This window comes from Gossypium raimondii, chromosome 9 (assembly GCF_025698545.1).
Source record: "Gossypium raimondii isolate GPD5lz chromosome 9, ASM2569854v1, whole genome shotgun sequence".
Taxonomy (NCBI): domain Eukaryota; kingdom Viridiplantae; phylum Streptophyta; class Magnoliopsida; order Malvales; family Malvaceae; genus Gossypium; species Gossypium raimondii.
The window spans coordinates 21,602,959-21,620,455 of NC_068573.1; the positions used below are offsets into that span (position 1 = coordinate 21,602,959).

At 33.4% G+C, this 17,497-nt stretch overlaps 1 protein-coding gene across 1 annotated transcript; it reads right to left on the bottom strand.

Annotated features, from left to right (window-relative positions):
- Positions 1-295: 295 nt before the first annotated feature.
- LOC105798696 (protein CASP) lies at positions 296-17,497 on the bottom strand. Its single transcript, XM_012628861.2, has 19 exons — positions 17,130-17,497; positions 16,288-16,398; positions 15,557-15,735; positions 14,708-14,857; positions 12,933-13,021; positions 12,612-12,721; positions 12,361-12,455; positions 11,872-11,927; positions 10,924-11,086; positions 5,464-5,556; positions 4,217-4,345; positions 3,856-3,975; positions 3,526-3,606; positions 2,559-2,666; positions 2,287-2,430; positions 2,093-2,194; positions 1,378-1,457; positions 602-694; positions 296-514 (listed from the first exon to the last, which is right to left on the bottom strand). Exons 1-19 carry the CDS (start codon positions 17,212-17,214, stop codon positions 454-456), a joined length of 2,049 nt encoding a protein of 682 aa, XP_012484315.1. The 5' UTR covers positions 17,215-17,497; the 3' UTR covers positions 296-453.

Below are 17,497 nucleotides of genomic sequence, written 5' to 3' on the forward strand. Positions count from 1 at the left end.
GTGAAGAATGGAAATGTTTGGCTGAAGCTTTGTGACTTTGATTACCCAGACTTCTCATTTCTTCGATAGTATTATTTTTTCAACCTCCTGTTTTGCGTTATCTCTTCTGAGTTTCAAGACTTTGTATTTCCCCTTAATTTATTATTATTATCAGATGGCATTTTCTTCAAAAAGAAATATTTTGAAATCGAATTTCCTCACCTCCATTTTCAAGACAATAATCTCAATTTTTTTAAAAAGAAAAATACGTGCACTGGAATTAGGATGGCGTAACAAACCCAAGTTGAGAACAAACTTAAGATCGAAAGACATGGATGTATAGTATTAGCTATTTTGAACATAACATGATTGTGTTACATGTACAGTTTATTAAGTTTGTAAATTTAATTTCAATGCCATATTCTTCTCACAAGAACAAACCATAAATGAAGAAATGGCTAAGGGTAGATGTCACTAATATCCACGCGGAAGGTTCAAGTTTTTCTCAACGACGGCAGTTTCCTCAGAGCCATGGCTGCATTAACAAAAAATACATGTAGAGTCAGATTAATCTGAAAGGAAATCTGGCTTAGTTATAGTAATGATTAGGGCACATTATCACCTGAGGTAGCTTAGAGCGGACATTCGGTATAGACAAGTAAACACTAGGATATGCAAACCAATTGTGTAGAAAAATGCAAATGTTCGAGCATACCTGCACTTACAAACCAAGTATTTCATTAGCAAATCAACGAACTTTCTAAGCAAGCAGGTATTATTGCGTCCACACGTCACGGAGAGAATTGCGTCAGACTCCCTTATACAATGGTGACCACATTAATTTAACTACGGGCCAACAAAAATGTGCTACTACTATTCTTATTTGATATATAGAAGGGATATAACACCCAAAAGAATGTAAAGGTACATGCACATAGAAATTCTGCTCATTTACAAATGCACATTTGTAGACAGGGAACGACACTCGGACCAAAGTTGACCTATAATAAGCATTTGAATGAAGTCAACTACCTTACACAATCATCCTGCCTTAAATGATCCAAACCCCAGATCCAATTACCATTCGGTTTGCTGTTTGCAAAGTAAAACGAGAAAAAAAGTTGAGCCTACTATAAGACATACCCCAACCTACGTGAAACCTATATTCACCCACTTAAGAGTGACTATCCTCAAGAAAATAATGAAGTGGAAAGAAGACAGAGACCTAAACTCAACCTTGGTCACAATGCTAGACACCCCAAACCTACCAGCGTGATTGCCACCTTTACAAATGTGCATACACTCAAAAAGAAAAATGCAAGAAATGGAACAAGAGATCCTGCCAAATAAAGCATACTATACACTGTATATGCAATAGATGATGAAACAAAACCATACTTGTTTCCCAGAAGAAAACGTCCGCTGCTGAGTGTGATTCTGTCTCTGAAGCCCAGCTCCTTGTATCTTTGATCCCTCTCCTATGTAATAAATGAAACTGATTATTCCATTATATCAACAAACAGCATGAATAGAAATGTGACCTGAACTCGAAGATTCCATGAATGTAAATGTTAACTGGATTATTTTGATATTTTCATACGAGTTGGCATGGACGGTAAAAAGCTGTGAGTTTGCATGTCTTGGCTGTTCAACTTTGTTCCCAACTAAAATAAGCTTTACAAGGACAATTCTTCTTCATTTATATTAGCCTGATAAAAATATGTCTCATAGCAACGTACAAGGGTGTGTATCAACATCTTATTTTGAATCAGTCTTGATACTTGCAAAGAGAAAGAATATTTGAGCATTGTTCCAAAAGAAACCAGAATTATCAGATCATTCATTGCATGTATGATGGAATGTATGGCACAAATACAAAATCTGATTTATGCTTGAAGATATGTAACTAAGAAAATTAAGTTGAATTAGTTCATCTAATAAAAACAAGCCTGTGAACACCCACAGTTTCTTCTCTTCTAAAATTTGTAAATTTGTAATGAATCAAACAACAAAGGGAACTCTACATGCCTAAGTTCAAAACTAAACTAGATCACGTGATATATGTGAACCTGACAGAGCTACATATTTCATGAATGGAGCTCAAGTTTCCAACCTTTTTTGAGAATGCTGCAAAGGGATTAATATCATCCTCATATATCTTCTTGTACTTGGATTCAACATCTGAGGTGAAACCACTTTCAAGATCCTCGGCATACTGAAAGGTGATCAGATGCAAGAAGACAGCTTCAAGATATGATACTATAGGCACTAATGAGAATCATGAAATGTACTAAAAGCAACAAGTACCTTCTTTGATCCTCTAGAAATTACTTTCTCCTGGTTATAATCCTGGACATAACGAATCTTTCCATAAAGTTTAACATTATCAGCTTTTGTTTTCTCCAGTTCCGTTGTTAGCTCCCCTATCTTCTCCTTTAATTGCCTTATTTCCTATAAGATATGGAACATTCAACAACGTTATTTTGCAGAAACCATAAACTTAATGCATATAATAAGAATTCCATTAAATAAAAATTGAAAAAAAAATGCAAGTATGCGCAGAAAGGTGGACGGCATACTTCTTCAGTTTCCCGCAAACGTGCCCTAAATCGATCACGCTGATTGCAGATCACCTTCAGCATTGAGCTTTGGTCTTGATCTGCGGAAACTTGTTTCTGATCTGTGTTCTGCTCCATAATAGGAAATGAAATAATAAATCAGAGTTCATTGTGAAAATTGAGTTACTTCACTTGCAAAACATTTCCTGTCAATAAATATTTACTATGATCCATGATATCAAGAATTTAAATACAGAACTGAACATCACTACTCAGAAACATGATTCTTTCAACAATACCTCCATATGTGGCCCAACAGTCTCAAAAGGTAATGCTGCACTCAATGAATACATAGGACATATGACACTAAATTCTTTCCTAACCTAACATTTAAAATGAAGAAACTCAGTAAGTGTTGTTGACACAGATTCTGTACACACATCTAATTTTTCAGCTTAAGTTGGACAATCTGACTTCTTGACAGAGGACCCTTTATCTGAGTAATTATCCACTTGTTCCCATGCGCGTGCACAAAAAATGGAAAAGAGAAAGGGAAAGAAAAGGAAAAGAAGATAATAAATGAATAAGTAAAAGATTAAGAAAGAATCTAATAAATTTCCCAAAACCGCACACTTTGAGGTATCAAGTTCCCAGGTAATTATACTTCATGCTGGCAAGAATAGCTAAAAATTACATGAAGCAAGACAGGATTAAGCAGTGAAGCTTAAATAGAAAATATGACCGAGTACAATGTGCAAGTATAAAAGTACAAACACCATGTTAATTAAATTCCTATTTTCTTTGATACAAAAATTCTATCTTAAAGGATATATTTTCTGGTAAGTTACACATGTAGAGTAACAAACAGAAGCAAGTACAAACACCATGTTAATTAAATTCCTATTTTCTTTGATACAAAAATTCTATCTTAAAGGATATATTTTCTGGTAAGTTATACATGTAGAGTAACAAACAGAAGCAAAAATACCTCGGAAAGTTCATTCCCTCCACTCTCTGAAAGATCCCAATCATCAAAAAGAGTTCCTTTCTTTTCTTTGGAACTATAACCCTGCATTGAAGATAAAAAGATGCGGATGAAAAGGAAAGGCTGCAGTATGCGGGTCTTGTTTCAGATAGTCCAATATCATTATATCCATGGATGGAACAAAATAGAGACTGATAGTTTCAGTCTTTCACTATGAAAGAGAATTCACAAATATGCAGCAGCCAGGAAGTCATTTAAGGAAAATGCTGTAAGAACATAATGAAGCTGATTAAAATTGCCATTTTCAGAATCTTGTAAGAAATTAATCCAAACCTTCAATATATCATCTTCTAATTTCTGTATCAGCTTTTGTTGTTCATTAACCTTTTCCGCGAGTTCTACTATTTTGCCTTCAGCTGTTTCCAGAAAAGATGTTTTCTCGGAAAGTTTGACCTGAAAACCAGTAAAAGATACATGACCACAACTAGTACATGATAATTAAAACAGATCAAAAGCATCAAAATCTAACTAATATCCAAAATTCTCCATATATGTGAATGAAATATGATAACTGCAGATATCCACAAGATATCGACTTCTGTATAGTTTCCTCTGGACAAGATCTATTTATATTTATCTTTGTTGGAGAAAATTGGGAAAAAGAAAAACTAGGAAGAAAAGCACCAAAACATACCTTCAGCTGTGTAAGTTCATGTTCCATTTTCTTATTTTTATCAAGAAGAAGAGATTCCATTTTACTCATCTCTTCCCCACTGGTAGCTGCTTCCCAATCTTCAGCCTCAATTGAATTATAACCCACTGCCTATACAGTCAATAATGAGAAATACATTGGGATGCTATCAAGTGAGAAGAAACAAGAAAAAATTAATATAAAGTCATGCGTAAACTGCAATAACCAGAGCAAGACAGACAACAATTTTTTCTTTTTTCGTTTTACATATAAAAATGTAAGGCAACATAAACAGACTTTTGATGTAAAGTATACAAGTTTGAGTACAAATCAAACACCAATTCATCCTCAACATACTTATTGATCCTTAATTGGCAATTATATACCCTCTTCAACAAAAAGATACTAAAATGGCTACAAGTCACCAGTAAAAAGATGCTTAAGTGAAACATCAAGTATTCCCACATGCTAAAAAACATATACTCTTCAAGAGTCGAGCAACTATGGGAATTAATGAAAGCCACTTGCTCCTTGCTTCCTAAAGTTACTAAAAGCTATGTTACTCGGACTTGAGTGTGTGTGTGATGCGGGTAAGTGTCTGACATGGCTATGGTCAGATCTTTCTAAGTTTTTCCATGTATTTGGAGGATTATTGGAGGTCATATGCATCATACCCATTTATTGACGTAAGTGTTGCACATGAGCACTTCAAAAAAAAACAATGAAGAGTCAAGAAACATAGACTAAAAGGTAAAAGTGAAGAGTAAAAGGCAACATCATATGTAACTGAAAAGAGAGATAGAGGGAGAGGGAGGGAGGGAGGGAAAAAAAGAGCCAATGGCTACAATTTAGAGAAAAGTTATTTATATGAAAGTAGAATAGTACATTATGCTATTAAGAAGATTTAAGATTTTAACTTCAAATCTTTAAAAATTTCATTTCTTTTTGTCTAAAAAATTAAAGCACATCTACTTTTGCTTCAAAAGTAAAATGCGAGCCAGTAAAAGCAACAATCAAAGGGAGTTTCTTCTAATTCTTTTATGATTGGAAGTTAGCATCACTAGGTACAGTACAAGCAAAACAACTAAGAGAATTAGTTACCTGAAGGAATTGGTAAAAACTGAGAACTTAGAACCATCTTTATTTCAGAAACTTGATTACGCAAAATTCTTAAAAATTGGTACCTACTGAAAATTAATTAGCCCATGGAGATCTACGTAACCAAGAAACCCTTAAAAGGATGGTTTTACCTGCAAAATTTTCACTTTCTTACGCAAATCATCAACCAACTTTTCTGTTGGCCTTGCTTTAAGTTCTTTCTTCATCTCCTCAAGAGCAACATCCTGATTTGCATAGAAGAGAAAAAAGGAAATATAAGGGGAAAAAGTCCTTTCTTACAAATAAAAGAACATTCATTTCAAGAAATATAAAACCAATGCGGAAATAAAGATAAGTGACACAATAACGTCAACTCTAATCAGAGTCCTATTTCCAACACATTGAATAAAGCACCATAGATGAAAATTCTCCAAGCTCAGTAAAAGTTTATATAAACTAATAATTATGCTTTGGTTTCCATAAGAATAAGTAAAATATGTTAAGTAGCAAATCATAAAAATTATTTGTAAATGTAAAATTCCAAAGTTAATCCCAACACTTCAAGGATTAGTTTCTCTAGTTTCCTTGCTTGAATAAAGAGATTAAGAAGGTTTTTCCTAGAATCTCTCTTGTTTTATTATTTATTTTTGTTTCTGGATTTAATTTGATTGCATCTCCTTTAGGGATTTGATTACTACTAGAATTGAGGAGTACGTAGTGACAAACATGTTATTTTTCTCCTATAAATTCCACCAGCTTCATATTTATGAAATAAGGATAAATAACAAAATTTTCCTCTCTGAAAATATTCATCTCAATTCTATTTTCATCTCTGAAATTCTATAATATATTAATCTCTCAATTGTAATTTCATCTCTAAAATTCAACATGGTATCAGCGATTGAACATTGATTCTTTTATGACGAAAAAAGGCCCAGCCTTCGGAATGGCTACCGACAATATCATTGGAAGATGCTCCATTGCTAAAATAGGTAATTTCCCTATGGCCTTGAGCACCCCAAAAAAACAGGTGCATTAGATCATATAATTAGTAAAGCTACATTATTTACTACTAACAGACCAAACTCTGAAAGGTTTGTACTGCTGATGGTACATTGTCCAAAGTGGCAAGGATAGGATCAATAGTTATCACTGACAGAATGATTTTAAAATTTGTGCTATCAGTTCCCAATTTGCTTGTCATTTGCTCGTCCATTAGCAGACTCGCCAAATATATGAATTGTGTTACTAACTCTTTGTGAATTTGAGGACTAGGAATCAAGGAGAATGATTGGCAATGCTAAGAACCTTCGAGGCTCTATATTCTTATTAGTCCTAATACTCCTGGAGAACAAACTCAAACTACAAGTAGTGTGTCATTCCCAATTTATTCAATTCCTTCCAATAACGATAGTGCAATCATGTTGTGGCACTATAGGTTAGGTCACGCCAATTTCCGGTATTTAAAAAGATTATTCCTGACACTTTTCAATGAAACCAATCTTGAGACTTTCCAATGTGAAGCTTGTCAATTATCCAAACATGTGAGAAACAATTATTCAATCCAAGGGTATAAAACATCCCATCCTTTTGCAATGATTCAAAGTGCTACACATAGGGACCCTTTAGAGTCAACACCACCTCAGGAGCTTGGTGGTTTGTTTCATTTGTTGATGATCACACACAAATAACTTGGGTATACTCGACGAAAGAAAAACAAAGGCAGGCAACATCTTTAAAATTTTCAACAACATGATCCAGACACAATTCCAAACAAAAATAAAGGTATTTCTATTTGATAATGCCAAATACTATTTCAATTCCATACTTGGAGAATATCTTATAGATCAATGAGTTGTGCATCAAAGTTTGTGTGTTGACACAACCCAACAAAATGGGACAACAAAAAGAAAGAACACACACTTCCCAAAAGTAGCCAGATCCATTCTGTTCACCATGAGAGCTCCCAAGCATTTTTGGGGTGAGGCAATTCTTACAGCCACATAACTAATTAATAGGAGACTTTCAAGAGTTCTAAAATTTCAAACACCTTGCCAGTCTCTTCTCTCCTACCCAGATATTCGACTCATCTCATCCTTACCATTAGAAGTGTTTGGGTACATAGTGTTTGTTCATATACATCAACAACATCGAAGCAAACTATATCCAAAGGCCATAAAATGTCTTTTTCTTGGTTACTCTCCCACCCAAAAGGTTACAAGTGTTACAAGTAACTAGGAAATTCTATACTTTTACAAATATTAAGTTTTTGAAAATCAACCATATTGTCCAAAAACTTCCATTCAGGGAGAGAACAATTCTACAATACAAGAATGTAGTTTTTAGCCGCCACATCTATCTCACCTAAAATAGAGTCAACCATTCCTCCCACAACCTCCATTCCCCAACAACCATCCTCAATCCAACAACCATGAATCCTCTAAAAGCTAAGCTAGACACTAACACACATATTCCTATCCTGCAGAATCTGCAGTTGACAAAGAACTAATTGTTTATTCCATGTAGAAAAAGGCTCAAGAGGAAACAAAACTACACACTTCCTGAGAAAAACCATGAATCCAATTCAAGTCCAAATGTTCTAGGTAACACATCTCAGACTAATATTTTTTATGATCTTAGTATTCCTATTGGTTTGAGAAAAGGTGTAAGACGATGTACCAAGCATCCAACCTACAACTTTGTTTCCTATTATATAATCTTTCATAAAAATATTGACCATTTGCTACTAATTTATCCAATGTAGAAATTCCAAAGAATATTCATGATGCTTTAAAAAAAACAAAATGGAGGGCTGCCATCCAAGAAGAAATGAATGCTCCTATAAAGAATGGTACTTGGGGACTCTTAGACTTGCCAAAAAGGAAGCAACCAGTGGGATAACGGATTTTCACTGTCAAACATAATCTAGATGGGAGTGTAAGTCGCTACAAAGCAAGGGCTGTTACCCAAGGATTTACTCAAACCTATGGTATTGACTATCAAGAAACCTTTGCTCCTATTGCAAAGCTTAATATTGTTTGTGTTTTGCTATCTCTAGCAATTAATCCAAACGGCCCTCCTGACTAGTTAAACATAAAAATTGCTTTTCTCAAAGGTGACTTGGAAGAAGTTTACGTGGAATTCCAACATGCTTTGAGACAAGAGCCAAAACAAATGAAGTCAATAAGCTTCAAAAGTCTCTCTATGGTCTCAAGCTTTTCTCGAAAAACACCATGCTTTTCTCAAAGGTGACTTAGAGCATGGTTTGACAGGTTACAAAGGTAACCAAGAATTATGGGTATTCCCAAGGTCAAGATGATATATCCTATTTACAAAATTCTCTCATAATTGAGAAGTTTCTATTCTCATTATTTATGTTGACAATATCATTGTCATTGGGATAAAAATGAAGAAATGGGCTACTTGAAAGTACTTGCTAAGAAGTTTGAGATAAAAGACCTAGGACCATTAAAATATTTCCTAGGCATGGAGGTTGCCAGTTCAAAAGATAAGTATTGTAGTCTCACAACGAAAGTACAACTTACTAAAAGAAATTGGAATGTCAAATTGCAAGCTTGCTGACGCTCCAATGGAATCAAATTATAAAAAAGGTTTCAAAGAAGGTACTCTACCATTTGACATAGGAAGATATTGACTTTTAGGAATGCTTATATACATGTCCCACACAAGGCCAGACATAAGCTTCCCTATTAGTGTTGTAAGTCAATTTATGAACAAACCAAATGAAGAACATCTTGAAGTAATTTATCAGATTCTTAGATACTTGAAAATGACTCATGGTAAAAGAACATTCTTTTAGAAAGGAACAACTAAAGGAGTTGAAGTCCACTTGGATGCTAATTGGCAAGATCCATTATAGATCAAAGATCAATTACAAGCTACTGCACCTTTGTATTGGGAAACTTGGTAACTTGCTGTAGCAAGAAACAGTCTGTTGTCTCTAGGATTAGTGCCAAGGTAGAGTGTAAAGCTTTAGCTCAAAGGATATGTGAAGGATTATAGTTGAAACGGTTACTTGAAGAGTTAAGGATCTCAACAAGAGAGCTGATAAAGGTGTTTTTTGATAATTTTGCAGCAAGAGGTATTGCTAGAAATCCTATTCATAATGATAGAACCAAACATGTTGAACTAGATCACCATTTTATAAAAGAAACGGTTGAAGCTGGAATATTGAACCTAATTTACACACCTACTCATCACCAAGGGACAAATGTTCTAACAAAAGCTCTTTCAAGAATTGAATTCCAAGCTTGGAATGATCAACATATATTCTCTAACTTGAAGGGGGGTTAGAATTCCATAGTTAATCCCTACACTTTAGGAATCAATTTCTCTAGTTTCATCGTTTGAAAAAAGAGATTATGAAGGATTTTCCTAGAATCCCTCTTGTTTTATTTTTATTTTATTTCAAGATTTAATTTGATTGTATCTCAATTTAAGGGATTTGATTAATACTAGAATTATCGAAAAACTAGTGGTAAACATGTCATTTTTCTCCTATAAATTCTAGCAGCTTCATGTTTATGAAAGAAGAGAAAATAACAGTGTTCCTCTCTAAAATTATTCATCTGATTTATGTTTTCATCTTTGAAATTCAACGGTAAATGAACAGACTATAGACTTTTAAAGGGTAAATTGTGCTTATACTCTACGTGATTTTGTTCTTAACATTTAACACCCATGGTTTCACTCTGTTATCAAAAGGTAGTGTGTTGAGTGTGAAGAAAATATTAATTACCAAAACACTTAGGAAAGGAACAAATTGAAAACCATAATCATGGAATTTTTTGTGAATGAATAACTACTGAATTTTAAAGGGCAATTTGCACTTACACCCCATTTGGTTTTGTTTTTAACATTAACACCTATGATTTCATTCTGTTATCATGAAGACAATTTAAAAAAGCCCCTTTATATGAGCCTTCCATCAGCTTCAATGTTAATCAGCTTCAATGATGCATTAAACATTACAAAAGTTGTAATAGTTCGTGCAATTGGATAATGTTTTATGCAATTCGTGTTACACAGAACTTTATTAGATTTGTAATAATTTGTGTAATAAGGCAATGTTGTGTAATTACACAAAACTTTATGAGATCTGTAATAATTTGTGTAATTAGCCAATGTTTTGTGTAATTAAACAAAACATTACAAATATTGTAACAATTTGTGCAATTAGGTAATGTTTTGTGTAATTATACAAAACATTACAATAGTTGTAATAATTTGTATAATTGAGTATGCTTTGTATAATTATGTTTTGTTTAATAGTGCAATTATACAAAACATTACAAAAGTTATACAAATTTGTGTAATTGGGTAATGTTTTGTGTAGTTGAAGTTGATGGAATGCTTATTCTAGAAGGCTCAACCTAGAACTTCTCGTTATCATAGGTAGTTACAATGTTTAGGTGAAAGCAAAAATGATGTTTCACATGATGTCATGTACCAAGAGAAGTATTACATGGTGTTTCATAACTAAAGTGAAACATAAATGGCATAATTACCCAATTTTTTAAGACTAGAAAAAAGTACAGTTAGTACACATTGCACTAATTGGGGGAGGAAAAAATAGCAATAAGGTTTTCTACCTTTTCATTGAGCAACGAATTCAACTTCTTGATCTCGTTGACATGTTGCACTCGTTCATTGGATAACGTAGTTTCAATATTGTGAAGTTCCATGTTCAGCTCAGAGATTATCTTTTCTTTGGAACTTAGGGAGTTTTCAAGTATGGCATTTGAATCTACATCACTGTGTCGAAGAAATGATCAATTGAGAAAAACACATTGCAAATATAACATGGGAACCGTAGAAAAATGGATATAAACACAAATGAACAAAAGAGCTCCTATAACTGTTCACATACCACATATAGAACAATATTTGACCAGCATAGAAGGCAATGATATGATGTAGAGACAAGAAAACAATTGCTGAGAAGTTATACCTCATTAACATACAACATATTTACTTCACATCAAATGATGTTTTTAAAAGGAAACTTGACATTTCAAATTCCACTAACAATGTCTATCCGGCCTTTACTTCACATAAAATGATGTTTTTAAGAGGAAACTTGACATTTCAAATTCCACAAAAAATGTTTATACAGCCAGCTGTCAAAGATAAACCCAAGAGATTCAAGCATGCCTAGCTATATATGAAACGAAGAAAGGAAGAAATTTAAAGAGGCAAAGGAACATATGATTAGAGAAGAGCCAAAATAAAAGCTTCTCAGCAACAAATTACATATACTAAGAAATTAAAGAGTGGGCGTCCTAGACCAAAAAGGTTTTTGTATTTATGACCTTCTGCAAATGCACAGAAAATTTCTGACCCCAATGACAATCAAAACTACACACTTTCACATGACATGTAAAAACCTTGTAAAATAAAACATGAAAACAGTTATCAAGTATCAGATGTTAAAGCCTATAATAATAGGCACAAGTACCTTTTTCACTCATTTCTTTCAGAAAATATAATAGCTAGAAAGGATTGCACTTTTCACAGTTAATGGTACTGGAGAACTTTACCTTCTCTTGTTTTCTGACTCTTCATTTGCTGACTGCAATTGTGAGCGTAGAAGCCCCTGCAAAGCATCCAATTACCAACATGGAACATCAAACTTATATATACCAACTAAACAAATAAAAATAATAATGCTTGCAAAATCTTCATATGCTGCAATCACTATGTCAGCAGAATCCACTACAGTGCATATCAGAATAAAAATTGCAAGCATGATCTGCTTAACTAAATTAACTAGGTTCAAGGATTTATTTATAAGTAGCACAATGCAGAATTTGAAGCCTTTAATTAAATAATTATTACAGAGATTAATAGGCAGCCAAATAGTTCCAAGTTGAAGAAAGGCCGCAGCAGTCCTTTTTATTAACTAGGTCAGTATCAATTGCCATATGCAACTATACTCCCATCTGCTTTCATATTGGCAAATCAAGATCTTAAATGAATGACATGTTTATTGTGTCAGAATAAGCTAAAAAATTATATTTTTAATCTACCTTCTCTCTCTCCAGACTAAAAAGCCGAGTTTGGGCTCGCTCTACTTCATCCATCAAAAGGTTGACCTCAGATTGCTTTGCTGCCCTATCTTCCTCTGCATGGTTAAAGACAGTGTAAGACACTAGAAGCAAGGGCACATAATCCCAGAGAGTGGAAAACATAACAAAACAAATGAAAAAAAAATTCTTTTGACAATTAATGGAGTCAAATAACAGATTTGTAGAACAGAACAGTCAGGTCAGCCTTTCACCTGACTGAGCACGAAGTTCAAACAACTGGCTCTGTGCAAGTTCATGCAGTTTTTGCATGTTTGATACACTTTCTTTAGCTTGCCGTAATTGATCTTGCAAAGATTGCTCCCTGCATGAAGTATATAATTTATATACATCAGGGAACATAATACTAGAAGTTAAAGAACAGGTTCATTAAGAGAGCTATTTACACACCAACTATTATAATGGAATTCTGGTGCAATTTGCAGCTACATTCTAATACTTTTGCATGAAGAAAGGAATATGTCTGACAACAGACAGGAATATCTAACACCTAAACCACTAGGAGGAAAAGATACCTGTCTTTTAAGACTTCTAGAGTTTTCTGGTTTTCTTCTGCTAAACTGCGCTGCTTCATCTCCACAATTTCTTTCACTTTTTCCTCCATCTGAATGCATGGCCAAGATTAACCATTCAGCTGTATACTTCAAAAATAAAATAATTTAACTGAAGGGGTGAAAACATAAAGATAAGGAAAATGGCGAGGGAAAACTTGAAGGCAATGATGCTTAACTTGCCAGAACTGTGTAGATAAGAATTATGGAACATTGCCAAAACATTTCGCTAGATTTTCATCACAACAAATTTCTAACATGAACTCATTGAACCGGCAAGAAAAAGTAAGCATTAGGTTCTTTGACATGCATCTTAAATCAAAAAAAAGAAACAAGCATTAGATTCTTTGACTTACATCTTAAACCACATTTGTAACCAAATAAAAAAAGTTAATTTCCTATAATTATGATCAGCATAATCATAATTCTCCTGTGTAAGATTATATCTCAAGGCAAATTAACTAAATCAATGGTTAAACCTAGATGTAGATAATAAAAGGCAACATCCTAAGTCAGCCCTCTATTTTTCTTCTTTTAAAAGCAAGGCAAGCCAACATGCAATAAACATGACATGACATGCCACTATTGTATTTCGAAAAGAAATTAGAGAGAACTTCAATCAGGTGGGCTTTTTCTATGCCTATTGCCTTGCAGACAAGCATGCCTAGGCACATCAGGTGTGCACCTAATCAAATTAGCTTCAACCAGAACGGTCCAAGGCACTTTTGTTGCCTAACACTAAGGAACAAGGCATAGGCACGCCTAGGAACACGCCCTGACGATCCTGCCTTGAAGAAGATTTTCTTATTCATATGTCTGGATTCCTTCCTAGTATTCAAGAAGGCATGGGTTATTTGAAAACTCAAGATCACTACATCTTGGAGTTAAGGAATGACTCTTGATCTCATGCATGTTACATGCTTAGCACATTAAAGTTGACAAATATGAACTTCGGAGATTTGGCTGCTTCTTTACTTCCTTTATGTTTTATTTTCCGTATAGTTAATGTGCTTTAATTTGTTTTAGATTCAGCATGAGGCCAAATCTTGCAACATCGACAGATAGAGCTGTAGAACATAGAATACATAGACCTAGAAATGAATATCAACCGGAATAAAAAAAGCCACTCTCTTAGCTTCATTGTCCATAGAAAAACAAACAAAATGTAAAAAGAAGTGAAAAAACATAAGAAGATAGAGATTCAACTAGATAAAGGAAAGACTAATCCATGACATGCATCACTTATCAATTTTATGTTGCAAGTCTCTGACATTAGTTTCAAAGTGATGACAAGTAATTTCTTGATGCCAACAACTGAAACAAATATGCCTACTTCTAGAATGAAGAAAAGAAGTAAATATAAAAGAAAATAACCAGAGATTGGGGATTGGGCTAAAATTCAGATTTTATAACAAATTCTATGGAAAAGGTCATGTTTAAGACAACAAGCCAACGCTTTCTATGAATACAAAAATAGATTCAACCAAGCATTATTTTTAATTACTTGAGGAATTGATGTTATATGTTTGTTTATTAATATATACTACACAAGTCTTTCCTTTATTTATTTTTTGAATTTCTGGCCATGTTCTTGGAGTCACTTTATCATCATAGTCACTTTATCATCATAGTCACTTTATGACCAGTTCAAAAGACCAGTTTAAGTAAGATCACAAAACATAAAAACACAACACTGCATTACTGAAAATACATTTATTAGCAAACCAAGCACTGCTAACCTGCTGCTCTAATTGTCTATTCCGCTCTTCAAGTCTTCTTATCGTTGCCTGCTGATTTTTTAAGTGCATTGATTCTGTTCTGAACTCTTCAAGCTCAACTTTCATCTTCCGGTTCTCAGATTCCAATTCAGAGATTTTTAGATCTTGCTCCTGAAGAAGTATGTGAATCCAATGAAACAAACTCGCATGTAGTACATTAAAAAGTACATAAAAAGAGATAATTTTGCTTGGAAGACCTGGAGCTACATACATAGAGGGGAGTAGAGGATAGATAATGTAATGATAATTTTTTTCTGTCAACATTTTTACAGTTTTCAACTACAACATGGTATATGCATGCATACTTTTATTTTAGGAATGATAACATATTTCCCAGTTAAATTTTAAAAATGTCAAAACAAATAACATGTTAAATTTTTTATTTTTTCGTGCTATGTTCCATAAAGATTGTTGTTTGATGTAACCCAAGTGAAATTGCTTCTATGCATTTCAAAGCTAGAATTAGATACACTAGCGTAAAATTTTGCATAAAAAAGTTATTATAGAAATTCATTTGATAGTTTTACTCTTTCCCCCCTAATGGAAAAAAAATGATAATATTTGAAACCATTTGCACACAGTTAAATAATTTGTGCCACCAAAATACTACCCCTAAGCATTGTTTAATTTGAATCCAAAAATGTATGTCTGAACCTTAGTGTTACCTAACATCTCAGACAAATAATTCATTGGTCGACATTAAAGAATTCCAATCAATTAAAAACTGAATTGAGGGAGGCATTCAACTAATAGAATGCAAATTTTAGTGGGATCTCATTATAAGTACCATATATCAGAGATAATACTTACAGAAATTGAAGCAAGAGCAGGATAAGGATCAGGAGCCTCATAAAGCTTTTGATAGATGTTAAGAAAAGCATTCTCGCCAAATTTTGCCCTCTTGGTAAGATTATCAACTTCTTCTTGGTAGCCCTTAAGTAATGAATTAAATAAACTTAATTTTTCCTCTGGCGCAGCTTTCTTGAAATCTGTTATGATGAGAAACAATGAATTTGACTAAGGCATTTCTCTATACAGAGTAGACCTATAGCAAAAGGAAATCAATGAGCATGGATGCTAAGAAAAAGGGAAAATTTTCAACTCGTCTAACTTTCACAGTAATAAGTAACTGATATTAAGTTTTTCTCTATAATTAGCATTCCCTCAACCTTCTGTTCTTACTTTGCTTCCCAGTAACTGAACCAAAAAATGGAAATTATTAGCAGTTTTGCATTTGATAGAGTTCTTTGATTTGAATAATAATAATAATAATAATAATAATAATAATAATAATAATGATCATGATCATGATAATAACAATAATAATATTTTTAAAGAAAAATAAAAAGGATGAGACACTTGAGGATTTGGCACTCATGTCTACTTTTGATCAACATGCACCTAGAAAATAGTATGTTAACTCAACAGTAAAATGTTAGAAAACATAGCATCATTAGGCTACCCTGCATCCTTGTAAAGAATGCTGAAGTCTTTTTATGATTACTGCACAAACATGCCATACATGTAGGAGAAAACAATACCTCTTGTACTCTCAGCAAGCTTCCGCCTATTTTTCTGGCTGTTTTCCTGATTTTCAGCTATTCTGAGTCCTTGTTCATCAAGCACACTTTTCTCTTTTTCCAGATCAAATTCTGTAAAAGAGAAAAAAAGACGTAAAGGAAATTAATACTCATCCCAAGAATAATTAGTTTCCTATTTGATTATACCAGCACATAGTCATGCATATTGCACAAGAATAAATGTTATTACTATTATATTTTTTACGTTATATTTCTGAAGTATAAATACATTTTTTTATAAATGATTTAATATAAAAAGGAAATAAACATAAGGTGAAACTAAAATACCATAAATTATAGAATTCACTAAGAATTCAAATCTCATCAATCACTAATTAGATGTTACTGATTCTATTTATAATTCTATCATAAAGAAGAATTATATAAGCGCAATTTAATAATACATAACAGTCTAAACCGATAAAAATTCTTTTCCTAATTATTTTTGCTGGAACCATCACAGATGCAGACGAAAAAAATTGGAGAATATTGAAAATTTGAAGTACTTGACTCATCTTTCACACTTTCTCCTTCCAAAACTATCCAATTTTCTGGAAGATTGATTTTTGTTTTTTTTTTTTAACATGGATAGAAATGGCAACCTCTTCTGATTTCGTGTCTCATTTTTCTCTCCCACCCTCAGAAAAAGAGTAAAAAATCAAACTAAAAGCAGTCAAGATTTTCAACAAAAAATGCAGCCTGATTAGTTAACATCTAAATATAACTCCAATGGAAATGGTTGAACAAAACAAAATTAACACTTAAAGAAGAATAATTCCGAATGAAGCTAAACTTGATGATACCTTTCCAGAAATTGGAGACAACGGAGACAGGAGAAGAGGAAGGATTGGTTTTGTCGCCGTCGGATCCGCCTTGCGGAGCATCCATTTTTTGGGAATTCGGATCTCGCCGAATGCTAGGGTTTTAGCGTTGGTTGAAAATGGATTGTAAGGATTTGAATTAATTTCAATATTTCAAGTAGCGGTAAGGAGAGTAATAAGATCGAGAATGAGATAGGATATATTTGGATGATTCGTAGATCTGTAAAAGCCTTGAACCGAATTGGATCTTTAAAGTTTCTTTCAGAACTAAACTAAAATAAAATAAAAATAAATAGCTTTCTCCTCTCAGTTTTCGGTTGAGTTGTCGCGGTTGCAAGCTTACTAGATTT

What these genes read in the sequence shown, in the direction of transcription:
- LOC105798696 (XM_012628861.2), bottom strand. Translation starts at nt 17,214, where the DNA reads ATGGATGCTCCGCAAGGCGGATCCGACGGCGACAAAACCAATCCTTCC. An exon ending in TTAGTCTGGAGAGAGAGAAG is followed by an intron (nt 11,928 to 12,360) that starts GTAGATTAAAAA and finishes GATGCTTTGCAG; the next exon opens with GGGCTTCTACGCTCACAATT. An exon ending in GTTTGCGGGAAACTGAAGAA is followed by an intron (nt 2,431 to 2,558) that starts GTATGCCGTCCA and finishes CATATCTTATAG; the next exon opens with GAAATAAGGCAATTAAAGGA.